The sequence below is a fragment of the Ctenopharyngodon idella genome, chromosome 19 (assembly GCF_019924925.1).
Source record: "Ctenopharyngodon idella isolate HZGC_01 chromosome 19, HZGC01, whole genome shotgun sequence".
In the NCBI taxonomy this organism is placed as follows: Eukaryota; Metazoa; Chordata; class Actinopteri; order Cypriniformes; family Xenocyprididae; genus Ctenopharyngodon; species Ctenopharyngodon idella.
The window spans coordinates 9158448-9175222 of record NC_067238.1 but is presented as its reverse complement, the minus strand read 5'-3'; the positions used below and the strand labels follow the sequence as shown (position 1 = coordinate 9175222).

Below are 16775 nucleotides of genomic sequence, written 5' to 3'. Positions count from 1 at the left end.
TCAAGGTTACAATCGAGGCGTTTCAGGGAGTTCAGAAACAGTCCTTACTGATATAGAGAATAACTCCCTTTGAAGCTGAATCTGTGCTTTGTAACTCTGCAGACCTTTTTTCCATGCTCAAACAGCAACACACTAAAAAAAACATAATAGGTCCTCATTAAAAATACATGTCAGGAAATTGCTGTGCACATGTAACAATTGCAAAAACACACAAACTCTCCGGTATAAAACCCTACCAATCATTCAAATCCATTGGATATAACTCTCTGAGCTCTAAGCAACATCCAAGAAATTCCCCCTTTACTATTACATTTATTTTTTCCTCATTCAAACAGTCTACTTTTTCTATTGAAGATTTCATAGGGGATTTGTTATTATACCTAAATTAACATTTTTTGTATTCTAAATTAGTAGTAGTCCAAGTGTATAATATTGATTAATTGATTATCCGCTATATAGCATAAAAATAATTAACGGCTTATATTTCAATAACAGAATTTCAAAAAAAAAAAAAATTAAATTGAGGATTTTTTAATTGAACAAGCCAACAATGTAAAAAAAAAAAAAAAAAAATCCCCATTTTAAAGGGTTGGTTCACCCAAAAATGAAAATAATGTCATTTATTACTCACCCTCATGCCGTTCCACACCCGTAAGACCTTCGTTAATCTTCGGAACGCAAATTAAGATATTTTTGTTGAAATCCGATGGCTCAGTGAGGCCTCCATAGCCAGCAATGACATTTCCTCTCTCAAGATCCATTCATGTGCTAAAAACATATTTAAATCAGTTCATGTGAGTACAGTGGTTCAATATTAATATTATAAAGCAACGAGAATATTTTTGGTGCGCCAAAAAGACAAAATAATGACTTATATAGTGATGGCCGATTTCAAAATACTGCTTCGGAGCGTAAAGAATCTTTTGTGTCGAATCAGTGGTTCGGAGCACCAAAGTCACGTGATTTCAGCAGTTTGGCAGTTTGACACGCGATCCGAATCATGATTCGATACGCTGATTCATAATGCTCCGAAGCTTCCTGAAGCAGTGCTTTGAAATCGGCCATCACTATATAAGTCGTTATTTTGTTTTTTTTTGGCGCACCAAAAATATTATCGTTGCTTTATAATATTAATATTGAACCACTGTACTCACATGAACTGATTTAAATATGTTTTTAGTACATTAACGGATCTTGAGAGAGGAAATGTCATTGCTGGCTATGAAGGCCTCACTGAGCCATCGGATTTCAACAAAAATATCTTAATTTGTGTTCCTAAGATTAACGAAGGTCTTACGGGTGTGGAACGACATGAGGGTGAGTAATTAATGACAGAATTTTCATTTTTGGGTGAACTAACCCTTTAATTTTAACAAATATATTATAAGCAGATGAAAAATAAAATAAGATTAAGCTGTTTATATTTTATTTTATTTCAATTAACGTTTATTTTATTTACAATAACTTTTTTTTTGCTTATGTGTACGCCATCTGATGTGGCATAGATTAAGCACTGTGACGTGACAGAATCATTAGAGCAAAAAATAATGATTGAAAATAGAAGTAGTTATGAATTTTTTTCACAATGACTGACATTGATGCATTCCAAAGTGGCCCTACTAGCCATACGGGTTCCACAGTATACAGACAGCACATCCCAGAAGAGAAACCTTACTGTCCATCTACTCACTCCAAGGTCATAACCTCTGGGCCAGCAGTACGACAACAGCCGGAAAAGACCCACTTGTTCAATCCAAGTTGTAGTATATCTGCGTTTGTGTGAGTTTATCTAGGCATATTCATGTTTTATATAAATATATGCACATAATGTATACATTTGATGTGCAATATGTGTCCTTATCCTATCCTCAGACACACGTTTTCATGTGTGCAGTCACAGACAGCGTGTACAAGCAAAAAAAATAAAAATAAAAATATCATCCTCTCTTATTTCCATACCAGACCTCATGTGGTTTACTCTGTCAGTTTATGTTTAATTGGACAGATTGAATCCAGGATGTAAAAACAGGGCGTGTGTATGTGTGTGTTTATGCGAAAAACCGCATTTCAACGCTGAAAAACAGGCGGAAAGATGGAGGGAAAAAGGGGGTGGGGCAGGAGAAAGAGGGGGGAATGTCCACATTTCTCATCTGCCCCAGATTGCTGTATAAAACACACACACACACACACTTCCTCCCTCTGTCCCCCTCTTGTGAGTCTATGTCCCAAACAGGAACACCTGAGAGCTATTTAAAGAGGCAGTATGATTAGTGAAGGGAAGGAAGAACACAAGGAAAAAGAGGAATGGAGAGAACTGGTTGAGAAAGAGAGAGATATTTGGGGGAGGGAATGGCAGGACAGATGCTGGAACCTTCTACTGCAGTATATGCTGTCTTGCGTTTGAAGCCTCTTTGTCAGAAAGGGACAGTTAACCCAAAAATGAAATATCCAACATCATTTACTCAGCCTCATGTTGTTCCAAATGACTTTCTTTCTTCTTCAGAATACAAAGACACTTTGAAGAGGATTTCAGTGATTTTTGTCATTACAATTAAAGTCAGTAGGGTCCAAAACAACATTAGACCCCAGCACTGACTTTTATTGGACAGAAAACAAAACACATTTTGAAAACAAAACTTTTGTGATACACAGAAGGGAAAAAAATCATTTTTGATTAACTATCCCTTTTAATGACTTCCCAAACACTCTCTCTACCCTCCACTCTACCCTCCATTGGTTAGACAAACAGGTAGCTCCGCCTCAAACCCACATAATTCATGCTATGTGTTTATGTCAAAACAGTGTTCATGCTATTTATTGAAATCAAATTGCTTACAAATGGCTCTCTTTAAGGGTTAGTTCACCCAAAAATGAAAATCCTGTTATTAAATACTCACCCTCATGTTGCTTCAAACCCGTAGGACCTTAGTTCATCTTTGGAACACAAATTAAGATATTTTTGATGAAATCCGTGAGCTATCTGGCCTCTGATAGACTGTAGGGGTGTAAGAAAATATCGATACACGTGAATATCGCGATATTATGTTTGGCGATACTGTATCGATTCTCAAAAACACTGTATCGATATTTATATATTTATTTATTTACATCCAAGATTCATGGCTTTGTGTTCGGTTTAAACCACAGAGTGTATAAAACCCAACCGCTAGATGTCAGTGTTATCTTAAAATGTAAACTGACGCGGAGCCGAAGAAGCGCAAGGTGAAGGTGTGTGCATCGTTAGTGTTAGCATTAGCAAACCCAGCTCACAAGACGATAGAATTATTCCGCTCCCGCGGTACACAGAGCTGAAGTGTGGACTCATTTTGGCTTCAGCTATTAAGAAGCCACTAAGGAAATCGACAAGAGTCATTTTGTTTGCAAAATAGGCCATGTTAAAATCCAAATACTCGGGAAACGCATTGAATCTGAGAGCTCACTTAATATCCCGACGTCATCCACGCTGCTGAGAAGCGTTTCGATAGAATATGTGATATGTACTGCACGTTTTCCTCTCAGTAACAAAATAAACACACGACAAAATTGACAGCGGTGGCAGCAGAAAGAAAGCATCTGATCATAGCGATGTGGATATGGTTGCACCAGCTCTGCAGTTCAGTACTTTAAATAGCACTTTATACAATAGACTGCTTTAAAGCAAACAGCTTTACAGTATTAAATATAAAACAAACAGTCATTCAGTCATGGAATGGACTATGCACTTTCTGTTGTTAAATAGTTTAGAAATTAAAAACTGCTATACTGTGAACCTTTAAAACATATACACATAAAGAATCCTGCAGTCACTTTACTATTTTCCCTTTACTTAGATTGCACAAAATAGTGATTAGTGATATAAATGCAAATGATACTGTATTGATTAAATAAAATAAAGTTGCTTGTCAGGTTTTATGCATATGGTTGTGTGTTCTTTATGACCGTTTTTTTTTTTTTAAATTAGATCTTTCTAAAAAAAAAAAAAAAACCCAACAAGAAATATCGCAATATATCGCCTTTCTTACAGTATCGCAATATATCACAATATATCGGATCGTAACCCCTGTATTGTGATACATTGTATCGCCAGATTCTTGGCAATACACAGCCCTAATAGACTGCAACACAATTACCACTTCCAAGGCCCAGAAAGGTAGTAAAGACATCGGTGATTACAGTGGTTAATGTTATGAAGCGACAAGAATACTTTTTTGTGCGCAAAAAACAAACTTTTCTTCTCTTCCCTGTCAGTCTCCTACGCAGTTGACATACTGTAGTAAACAGTGCAGCGCTTCCGGTTTCTATGTCAGAACGTCGGATCATTATTGGCCAGCCCCTGTGTCAGCATCACATGCATGCGTAGTGGTGCTCACGTGAACATTTTACCCCATATTACCCCACCCCCCCTCCAATTGTGTTCATCAGAAATATGAAAGTCATATACACCTAGGATGGCTTGAGGGTGAGTAAAGCTTGGGCTATATTTTTTTTATTTAATTTTAAAGTGAACTAATCCTTTAAAGGCTTGAACAAACTTTAGTTAAAAAAAAAGGTAATTATATGACAATTTTTTTCCAAGGTCATAACTGGATATATCTTTCTGAATTAAATGTGATGACAATCATTTCATTGCATACCGCAGTCTGGGGGCCAGTTGAATAAACCATAGTCACCATATTAAGACTGTGTCTTAAGAACTAGTTTGACCAACTTGCAGTTAACCAAGGGGTAATCAATGTTATTTTTCCAAAACAAATTACACCAATCTACCTTTTTATGTAACGGACTTTAAAAAATTAGGACCACTCTTCAAGAAAAACATCAGTGTCTTAACTTTTAAGACTAGTCTAAGTGGTTTATGCAACCGGCCCCTGGCTTATCATACAAAAAAACAACAGGCGGTGTACACAGTATACAGTGCACAGTATACACTAAGCCATAAGTATTCAGACTCTGAGGTATAGAAGGCTTATGATTAAGTATGTTTTTGGTGTGGCCCTGATTTTGCAAGCTTGAGAGCTTGACTGTCTTCTTGTTCCGAATCCTATTTCCTTGAAAGAGTCCAATGTATAATGTATCTTGTATAATGTCTTGTGCTGCCATCTGAGAACAGGTTTGAGCACAGAGAAAGGAAAAAATGTTTGACTTCTCCTTTACTGACATGAAATAAATGTGTTTTAATGTATAACATCCTCTCTACTCTCAGTAAAAACAACCATTTTAAATACTCAAGGCTAATGAGCTCTACTGGCATGATAGAGCTGACAAGAAACTGAACGGACTAATTTAAAACCATCTGTACATGGTGCTGAAATCGTTTCAGCAATAAACGAAGCAGCAATTCCACTGGAAGAGTTTGAAATCGCTACATCGCATCTAATCGGTTCAGTCTTTTTATTTGGCTAATCTGTTGTGGTTACATAATCTTTTGTCACAGTCTCAGCAGGGTCCTTCAAATTAAGTTTCAATTCATGCTTCGTGCCAAAGCACAAAAAAGTATTCTCAAAATGTTAATAAGACAAAGGAAGACAGCAAGGTCTGAAAGTCTAGACTGGCACGATTCTGGAATTCCATTCTCTAAGACTCTGGAACAGTGAGTGAGTTCCATCTGTATTCTGGTCTGACACGTGCGGAGAACTCTGCTGAAACTGCAGAGTGCATCTTCACGGTGTTCTGTTTCAACCATCTAATAATGTTGTCATATTACGCAAAGGTAAAAGACCACACTCCATGTTCCATCTCTTCGTTTCCCTGCATGCTTTCTTTTGCTCTTCCATCTCTTTTGTTTTCCCTCTCAGGGTTCCAGTCCCTCTCTCTCTTCCCTAATGATGACTGATGAGCTCAGTTTCAGCTCTGTGTGAAGTTCAGTGAACAACAGAAGAACAGCACACTGACATCTCTATCCCAAGTTCAAACAACAGACACGCATTGTTCTCCCAGTCTATAGCTGCAATTTCACCATCTTTCAAACCTACAGATCTGTTCCCAACCGGAAGAGATGCAGCAGACATGCCAATTTCCTCATTTTGTGTCTGATACGTGTTGAGTTCACTGGCAGTGTGATTATGCATTACATGCAAGAGTGAAGCGCCTGAAATATCTCCATTACCTGACTTGGGCGTCTAACCCTCTGCTTCGTAATTTTACCAACGGAAGCATCTACTTGAAGTGTTCTTTTAAAAGGACTCATCCAAAATTACTCTAAATTACTCTTTCACAGTTAACCACACTCTCTTTTTCCTTGCGTAACACACAATCGCAAACGCACGCAAACTGGTACACACACACACTGCTTTACTGTAATTACCCACCATATGCTGTCCTGACAGGTACCTGCGTGAAAAGAGTATTTTGTCTTGATGGAATATTAACGCATAGCAGCGAGCACACACATTACGATGCTGCAGAGGGGAGTTGCTAACATGTATAGCTTCTCTTGACAATAACAAGTCAGCATGCTTCCTTATGTAACTCAGATGTTGCACAAAATTATGAGGTAAAGGGTGTAATTAGTGGCACTCGCTAAGGAAAGCATCACTTTTTCTATTTCTCATAGCCATTTTTCAAAATCCTAAACCCAATTATTAAAGGGATAGTTCAAATTCTATCATAATTTACTCACCCTTGTGCTGTTCAAGCCTGACTTTCCACTGTGGAACAAAAGGGGTCACACGTTGTTTTGGACCCTACTGACTGTGACTGAATGGGCAAAAATGTTCTTTAAAATATCAGCAAAACACTTTAAATCATGCAGTTTGTTTAAGAAAGGCCTAACTTTCAATTTTCAACATGCCAAAAACATTTCAAAAACAGGCCATTTCTAAGGACTATAATTTCACAGAGACCGCCTAGCAACCACCTTGAAAACCATAGTTAGCACCTAGCAACCACATGGAACACCATGGCAATGACTAAAGAGTTAAAGAGTGGAACCCTATCTGCTTGTTAAGTCGTGATGTAAGGAATACTGTTTTAAGGGTCCAGGCCTCCACTTGTTTCAATTGAGAAAACTATCTCTTATGTAATGGTGTCTGGGGTGGCGTGAGCCCTGAGACTGTAGTGTACACCCTGAGTTTTTAAGGTGTACACTACAGAACATGTACTGAAGCGTGACTTCAACGGTACACAAACATGACGGTTCGCTACGGGTTTGATACACCGGGGGGATTTTTATTATTAAACAGTGGTGTATTGAACAAATTGTGTGTCTCTCTCTCTCTTTAAGTAAATTAAATTATTAATTTTTTTTAGGGTTAAAAAATCTCAGCAAATGCTGTAGACTATATACAGGAAACCTTTTCTTGCACATTACTGTAAAATTAAAGGTCACAATTAACAACAGAGCACAAACTATTAAATTCAGTTGCTATTTATTTTCAGATATAATAATCTCAAATTAAAAAAAAGCCATGTAATTTGCATGCAAGGCAGGTTTTGCATTAACTTCTAAATCTAATTATAAAATTATTACTTCAATTCATTTTTAAAATACAATCATTTACAGCTTGTCATAACTTGTCTTCATGACAAATTTATTTAAACATTTCTAACAGGTAAAGTTAATATAACGAATATATAAGCTAATATATAGTGCATATATTTAGGGGGCTTTCACACTGGGCTCATTTGCCATGGTCCGAGCATGGGCGCAATTGTTCCCGGTGCCCCCGCAGCGTTGGTCTGGTTTCACACTAAAATTGATTCTATCAGACCCTGGTGCGTTTGCGTTCATCTTACGTCATCACAGACATGCACGGCGCATGATAGAAAACAGAACGCGGGTCAGTAAATTGTGGGTTTTTTTTATTAATTTGGTGCTATTGTGTGCAGCAGTGCAGCAGAATAAACATCACGAGTTTACTGTATGTGCGTCGCATGTAGATGGTTTTCCGCTGCTTACAAACAGACTATTTTGAGGAGACAGCTGATTACCATTCATTCACCGCTCTGATTGCACTCGCAAAGCGCGAATACACTGCAGGCTCACTCCTGCTCAAATCCAAGATAAATCATCAACACTATCATCTCTTACATGTGTTTTATTTTAGTAAATATATTATAATCAGCTAAAACGCATGCGCAGGTTACTTTACTTCCTGAACAAGTGAGCACCCGAATCCGTGTTGCTTTCATATTCACGTGAACCGCGGCATAGTTCGAGTGTAACCGAAATCAGACCACCTCCTTCAGGTAGTCTCGGGTTCGGTACCCCGGTGCGCACCCGGGTTCGCATGACAGCTTTCACATTAGCGATTTTTCATGCGAACCAAGCCCTGTTTCGAACTAAACTGCCAGTGTGAAAGCTCCCTTAGTGAAATGCTCCCCTCTAGAGTTCATTTCTTTAGTGAACTAACATGCTGTGGACAGTAAATGACTTGCCTGAGGTTAATGTAATGCTACGTGAGATATTATTCTCAAGCTGTTTTATTATTGTATTTCCGTGGTTGAAACACTGGTTGAGAGATTACACGCATATCTAGGGCTGCGTTCCACTCCAATTTTAGACACGCACTCGCAAACTTCCCTAAGCACTTCCCCTCAGGGGAATCCCTGCTGCCATTTTTAAGTGCGTTCCACGAAGTGGAACTTAAAAGTTTATATGGACAGACCCCCGTCCCCTCGATTTTGACAGAGGGAACGAGTCTACTCTGATGTACACTTCAAGCACCTCTATATCCCACAATTCAACTTGATTGTGACATCACAGCAGATCGCGCTTAACTGAAGTGTATTATATATTAATTATTTTGAGAATTAATCGCATAATAGTGTATAATATATTAATTATGTTGAGATTCAATCTCATAATACTTGTAGCTACCTTATATTCACAGTCAAAGTTTATACTATTGATATTTTGTTTCATTTGTGTAATTTTATTTTTCTCCAACAGCTCATATACCTATAGGACTTTATATATTTTCTCCAATAAGTTTATAAGCATATAGAATGGTGCATAAAACTAATTCATAAGTACAAAAGGGGTTTAAATAATAAATCATCTCCATAGTGAATTTCAAGTGATCAAGGGCTTAGTGCATTTCATTTAAACCTTATGCACGAGGGCACTCGTGCTACGTAAGCAATGACGCACATCCGAGTCCACGAGATGGAGGGAAGTTAGCGAGTGAAGGGCATAAAAATTTGGAGTGGAACACAGCCTAGGTCGTCTGTTGTTCTTCTTCTGCGCTTTTTCCTGTTCTGGGGTTAAGCAAACACCATTGCATTACCGCGCATGCCCCCTTCTGGATTGGAGTGTGGATCGCCTGTGACTGACCGTATTCATCGTCTAACTGCATGAACTGAACTGTGACGTCCCTACCGTATGGTTCAGGATGAATACATTACAGTTACATATACAGTACAGTTACATCCCTTATATATATATATATATATGATTTATTTTTGGTGACTGAACTGACTTCTATTTGCTTTTGGCATATGATAGAATGTTTGGACCCAGAAACAGCGATGCTTGACGTCAGACTTGACAAGTGGATATCAACCACACCCTGGCAACAACATAGCTCACCTCGGCATAATGGTGGCAAATTTTGTATGGGCAAGCATCACATTATCCTCACAAATAATTTGGCTTTGCACAGCACATACAAAATCAAAACTGGCAACAGTTCTGCTTTGGCTTGAGTGAGTGTGTGCTCTTTGTGTCTGTGATGTAAAGAACACAACATCCATTATACAGAAGAAAAAAAAAAAAGAAAAAAAAAAAAATATATATATATATATATATATATATATACAATCTGTTAATGCTCTCCACATGTGTCATTTTTGGAGAGCCACCGTGGATGACGCCTAATGGGATGTTCTCTATTATCTCCCCCTGTGTCATTGTTGACACTTTCCTTCCAATATGACAGGCACTATTTCCAGCCATACTTATGCTATTCTCAGCCACGTTACCTGCGGCAGCCCAAGGTGTGACAGCCATACAGGTAGTCTCCCCTGAAGGACAAGCCATAGTCACATGGGTGTATGCCATCACAGTGTGGTAATATATGGACCCAGCAGCCCAGAGGACACTGTGTCCCTTGAGAAGGATTCCTGTGGTGGGAGCTCTCTTTCCTAGTGCTAAAATAAATCAGTCTCGGTCCTCATTTCTCAAACCTTAGACCTAGATGGGGTGAACAAGTAACCTAAATGTAATGCTAAGGCAGGATGGTACAAGTTGTTTCTGTTAGGACACCAAAACAAAATGATAAAAGCTGACAGGCTTTGCTCTGTGAAATCAGTACTGTTATCGCACAAAAGAAAGCCAGATCTGAAGCAAGCAAGACTCATTTTTACAACGCACAATACACTTTGAGATGAAATACCGTCTGACTGTTCTGTGGTCGACCAATTATATTTGATCGATGTTGGTCGTTACCTGGGGCCACGCAAGGGATTTCATCAGGACATTAAGCGCATCTTTTTTCGTGCATGATCTGGTCTGAACTTTAATTAAACAGCCCTCTGACTGTTATCTCTACCAACCCTACTTGAGCTTTATATGAAAAATAAACATTAGGACAGCCAAGTGATGCACTGCCATCTAAGCCAGTGGTTCTGCACATTTTGGAGGTCTCCCTAATCTAACAAACCTGATTCAACTCATCAGATCATTAGTAGGCCACCTCCAAGACCTAAAACGGGTGTGTCAAATAAGGGAGAGATCCAAAATGTGCTGTCTCGGGGGTCTAATTGGACTGACAACCACTGATCTAAGCATCAAAGCAGCCCAAGTGCTCTGACTGATTTAGCTGAGCGGAGTTGCCCTTATACGCTGTCCATGGTGCTGAGGTGCTGATGCTCAGTTTGAGAGCAGTACTGTGCTTTCAATGCAAAACCTTTCAACAAAAAACACTTGTGGAGTGCATGTGTGTGCGTGTGAGTATATATATATATATATATATGCCAACTATAACAACCAGACTTTTCAAATTACATGTCAAAAAGTGCATATACATATATATATATATATATATATATATATATATACGCACACACACATGCACTTTTTTGACAGTGACAATCAAAATTTCAGTTTTGTCAAGTATCCTCGTAAGCACAGTTTTAAACAAGTTAAAAAGTTTTAAATTAATGTAAAGAGTTGTGAGAAAATAAGATGCGTGTCAGATCCGGGTCTTAAAGTGACAGCAGCCTAATAAACCTGCTGCTGTCTGTGGGGCTGTTCAACTAAAAACAGAAAACTTTTTATGTGTTTTGGCCGCTCATTTACACGACAATGGCGTTTTGGTGGCCTGAAAACGTAAACTTTTCAAAATGGGTTTCAAAGTTTTTGAAAACGATACCGTTATCATCTTCGTGTAAACTGAAAAATGTGAGTCTGTGAAAACGGTGGCGTCATGCACATGCATATTACGTGTTTAGTCTATCCACCTTATTTTTCAACGCGGAAATAAGGTGTTTTCTGTGAATGTGTGAGACTTCCGATTTATTAGCTGCTATAGGGAAAAACGAGAAGAATATCAAAGTGCAAAAAACTGTAAATAGATGGTGGATAGGCATGCGCGGTTGAGTGCTCTGTAAAAGAACGCATATATGCGCAGGCACATAGTCTTTCTTTACAAAGTGACATCGCCAACTACTTGTCTGGTATGCGTAATACAGCCTTTCTAGTTGTTTGCGCGGATCAGTGTTAGCGGGGTAGTTTTGATGACGTTGTCATCTGTACAAAGAAAAGACTTTTTCATTTTTAGTACATCGTTGTCGTGTAAACGTACCCTGTGTCATTAATGTTAATCAAAGAACAAATGACAAAGAGACAATCATTCACTGCTCTTGACTAAATAACTTTTGCAGCTTAAATAGGGATTCATCTATATTTAATTTATATTAAGTGAAGACTGTGCAGTGTTTGATTATTCAATTTCTGTATATTTACCAGTTAGACCTACCTGAAAATCTTAAAGCACTGTTTACAAGGTTACATGGGTCAAAAACAATAACTTTTTTTGTACATTTTAGCATGGCAAGTGAAATGTTAGGTGTGATAAATTAGCGATTAATTACAGAAAAATGTGCAATTAATTGGTTCATTTTTTAATCGATTACCAGCACTAATATATTATATAAGTATGCTGTCGGGATGAGTTCAAACACCTACTCTTGATGTTTCTTTAGTAGGCCTATTCATGTGATGTTGGCAGTACCTTCAAGCACCTTTCGCATAGCTAAAGAAATGATGTAGACTACATATTTAAAACCATGTAAACAGAAAGAACAAACATAGCTCTTATAAAGTTGAGTTACAAATCAAAAGTTGTTATTTAGTACTATTAGGCTATAAGCATTATGTGTTTTTTTTTATTCCAAAATAGTTATGCTTAATAATAGTTAATTATGCTAAATAATAGTTGTTTGATTCGCTTTAAAGAAGCTCATTTTATACCTACATGCTCATTTCTAAACCTATTTGTATTTAATTAATCATACTGCTTTTAATATACTGTCGTAATTTTAAGGAGTAAATATACTGTACTATTTTTACAGTGCACTTATTCTGACAAAAATTTGTTTACTTTGACGATCAAACAAAAGACTTTCTGTTCTGCTCAAGAAAAAAAACGTCTCATTAGAACCCCAAAATAGTTTTTGACCACAAACAAGGTAAAATGCCATCGCAATAACTTACGTGTGCCGTCAAAACGCGTCGCTATAGTATCCAAAAATGTGTTCTGCGGCGCGAGCAATCCCTTCATAACAGGCATTTTCCCGCCCTGATATCGAATTCCCCATCAAAGTGACGCGGCGTTGTCAGAGACAAAGGTAGAGACAGTTTGAAGCACTCTGGTGAAACTGAGCTTTCAGTGGACTGAGACACGAAGGATCCCGCTCCCTCACAAGCGCGCGTGCAGGACGGATGGGGATGCGCGCGCCCGTGTTACGGGGAGTGACGCCCGCAGGTGCGCGTCAGGTAAATGGCGCGCGGTATTGGAGATTTAAGCAGTTGTAGGGCTCAATATCGTTAGGTAGATCAGTCCACTTATGGTGTAAACATAAAAGACAACAATTTTATGCTCTTCAGGAATATAGCCAATCTGATTCCCTCATGATAAATATTTTTTGTAAGGGATATAACAATAAAACAAACAAAATTATGCTACATAAAATGTTCAAAATTCAGAAAAAAATATTAAATGTTAGTACATACCTTACCCACTTTTGTGCATTGTTAACATAAAAGTAATTAATCATTCTCTCAGTATGGCCTAGTTCAGTCAGCGTTGAGCACGGTGTTTGAGTGTGTGTTTCACCTCACGTTAATACAGTAACACAGCTGGCCTCAGCGGGCTGCATACAGCATTTAGGATCTAAGCACCCCAAAGTTGGATATCTGACCCACCACCAACGTCCAAATATGCATGTACTTACCTACAATATATTAAGGTGGAAAAATGACAACATCAAACGAGTAGGCTATCCAGTACGTTGTTAAGAATTAAAAGACAATGGCAGCATGGCTGGTGTAGTACGCCTGATAATTATATAGCCTACTACAAACCTGCAGCAAGTGAGTTTAATCAGTTGGGTTACTGGTTTGAGAGATAGACTACTGTATTATTGCATTTTGTGTACGACATGATTAGCCTATTAAACACACACACACACACACGCAAAACACAACACTGTCGATGCAGGCGCCAATTTGAGGAGATTATTGATTTCATTTGCCAGTTTACATTGGCGCAGCCTATTTCAGTTATACACTTGTATAGTAGGCCTACTGTATTAAAAAGTGGATTGTTGTAAATATAAAAGTAGTCAAAACAGCTGAACGAAAAGCTGACCAAAAAAATGAGAGGTTATCGTACTTCGCATGGGTCAAAAGGACTGAAGACGACGATTCTTTCTTAAAAGTAGCCATTACACACAGCAGGCTATGCCGCCCTCTACTGTTCATACCGTCACAATATCACATTTGAGTTTTTTACAATTGCCAGAAGTGTAGAGGCAGCGCTGAAAACACCATTCAAATAAATAGCAATTTACATTAAAGTCACATGACAGAGGATTTATGAATAATTTTCTTATCATTATGGTAATATTATCATCATTACTGCTGTGGTGTAATCTTTGATATACGAATAGTCACTGGAGAGCTGACTTGACAAATTAACATAACTATTATAATCCAATCATATATCTGCCTCTGTTTCTTGTGTATTGACGCATGCTTAACACAGTAGTGAAAGAGTCCTTGTAAATCATGCTTTTATAAATATGATGAAAATAGTTTTTATTGTGATAGGCCTATATAATAATCATATATTGAATGTGTTTCATTTGGTTGTAAATATGCAGGCTCATGCAAATAAAGACACAAATGAAGCTCCGTTCGTTCATTATGATTAAGCTTACGGAAAAGAATGATTGCCACATACAGTGACTGTCATGTGTACAGGTGCAAACAAGCATTAATCACAGAGATCACTTGATGAGACTGATTAACAGTTTTTGTCAACTGCAACAATCATTGTATTGCCTTTCACCCATTACTCACAGCATATATATATATCAATCAGTGGTGTGCAGTGGTGTTTTAAAATGAGAAGGCAAAGTTTTTATTTCTATACTGTATATCAAATGTAAATTTGTGTCTGTTATTCTTAATTTTCCTGGTTAAATAAGCATTGGCCTACATAAAAAGAGAGACCAAATACAATTCTATTTTGTATTTTTTGCAATAACTATGTAATGTTCTATTTATTAAAACCAAGTATAAATTTAATCAAGTTAGAGTTTTTACGCATTTTTACATTCCAAAATAATAACTAAAAGCAGTAACAATTTAAACAATATATTAATTGTGAACTATGTTCAGCTTTTCTTTTTAATAGTCAACTTATAGCAGTCATCAAGCTTGTACACACTGGTCATGAAGATGTAGGCTACCTTTAATTTCACAAAGCTGATTGCTCACTAAAAAACCCCAGTTATTATATTTTCAGGCCATTTTAAGTTGGATTTTGTTTTGACGCAACATAAAGTGGTGAAATGACTGAGTTGTTTACTTATTTTTTAATTAGTCTTAAAGGATTAGTTCACTTTCAAATGACAATTACCCCAAGCTTTACTTACCCTCAAGCCATCCTAGGTGTATATGACTTTCTTCTTTCTGATGAACACAATCAGAGATATAATAATAAATATTCTGACGCATCTAAGCTTTATAATGGCAGTGAACGGGACCAATGAGTATAAAGCTCAAGAAAGTGCATCCATCCTAAGCAAAAGGTACTCCACACGGCTCCGGGGGGTTAAGGCCTTCTGAAGTGAAGCGATGCATTTGTGTAAGAAAACTCTCCATATTTAACAAGTTATAAAGTTAAATATCTAGCTTCCGCCAGACCGCCTTCTGTATTCAACTTAGGAAGGAAGCTAAACTGACGTCGCGTCAGCTTTTTTCGCAAGATAAATACGGAAAGCGTAGGACGTTGCGCAAGCATTTTGAACTGTGAAAGACATTACACTTTCTTTGTAAGTTGAATACGGAAGGCGGTCTGGCGGAAGCTAAATATTTTATTTTATATCTTGTTAAATATGTATATTTTTCTTACATAAACGCCATCATCTTCGTTCAGGCCGATGAGAACGCCCACTAAACCCACCGCACGCTTTCTGTTTTAACTCAAAGAGGACACAGCAAGAGGCAAGCCTCCTCCTGTAACTTAACCTGCGGGTGTCGCTGTTGGACACTGTTACTTTATAAAAAACGAGTGACTTTTTTGCACAGGTGAAGTTAGAGCGGGTGGCTTGCCTACTGTGTCCTCATTGAGTTAAAACAGCGTGCGGTGGGTTTAGTGGGGGGTAATTGAGAATGAATGGGGGAAAGTCACGTGAGAGGAGGCAGTGAGTCCATAGCGCTTTGATTGGATATGATTTGTTCAAGTGATAAATCCCACCTCTTGTTTTCGTGTGCGTTCTCATTGGCCTGAATGAAGATGATGGCGTTACATCTTCGTGTCTGTGACCAGTGTGTACATGATGACTGCTGAAAGTAAGTTGACTTTAAAATAATTGTTGTCCTGTGATTGCAAAGCTGAATTTTCAGCATCATTACTCCAGTCTTCAGTGTCGCATGATCCTTCAGAAATCAGTCTAATATGCTGATTTGGTGTTTAAGAAACATTTCTTATTATTATCAATGTTGAAAACAGTTGTGCTGCTTTTTTTTTTTTTTTTTTGGAAACCGTGATACATTTGTTTCGGCATTCTGTACTAAAAGTTCAAAATAACTTAATTTTTTATATATATTTAATAGTTAATATAATAATATATTATTAATATATTTTAATATTTAAAATCTCTTTTAATATATTTAAAATCCTTTTAACATTATAAATGTATTTAATGTCACTTTTGATCAAATTAATGCATCCCTGCAGGGACCGAAGATGCAAATTAACTTTTATAGCTAACTTTGCCACAACTGTGTTGTTCATGGTCCCTGTTAAATAAACAAAATAAAAAAGGGATTACTTTCATTAAAAACAACACTTCATTTTATTTTACAGGGTCTTTATTACGCTTTACATGTAATTACTAAAGTAATAGCAGTAAAAATTATGTAGGCCTACAGTACATGCAACTACCCCTACACCAAACCCTAACCCTATAGTAAGTAAATGTTGTTAAAATTACTCATACTTAAATGTATAATTACAATGAGTATATGCAAGGACATCTTAAAATAGTGTAACGTTTTGAACGGTAGTGTAATGCAACATAATTTAACAACTAACAATTGGGAT

General features: G+C 37.4%; 1 protein-coding gene across 3 annotated transcripts in view; it reads right to left on the bottom strand.

The window, feature by feature from the left end:
• kcnh8 (potassium voltage-gated channel, subfamily H (eag-related), member 8) overlaps positions 1–12863 on the bottom strand; it is a 73420-nt gene extending 60557 nt beyond the window's left edge. For all 3 annotated transcript variants that reach the window (XM_051873217.1, XM_051873218.1, XM_051873219.1), the window contains exon 1: positions 12656–12863. In XM_051873217.1, coding sequence (XP_051729177.1) covers positions 12656–12731 — 76 coding nt within the window. In that variant the 5' untranslated portion in view covers positions 12732–12863. The remainder of the gene's footprint in view (positions 1–12655) is intronic.
• Between the last annotated feature and the right edge of the window lie 3912 nt (positions 12864–16775).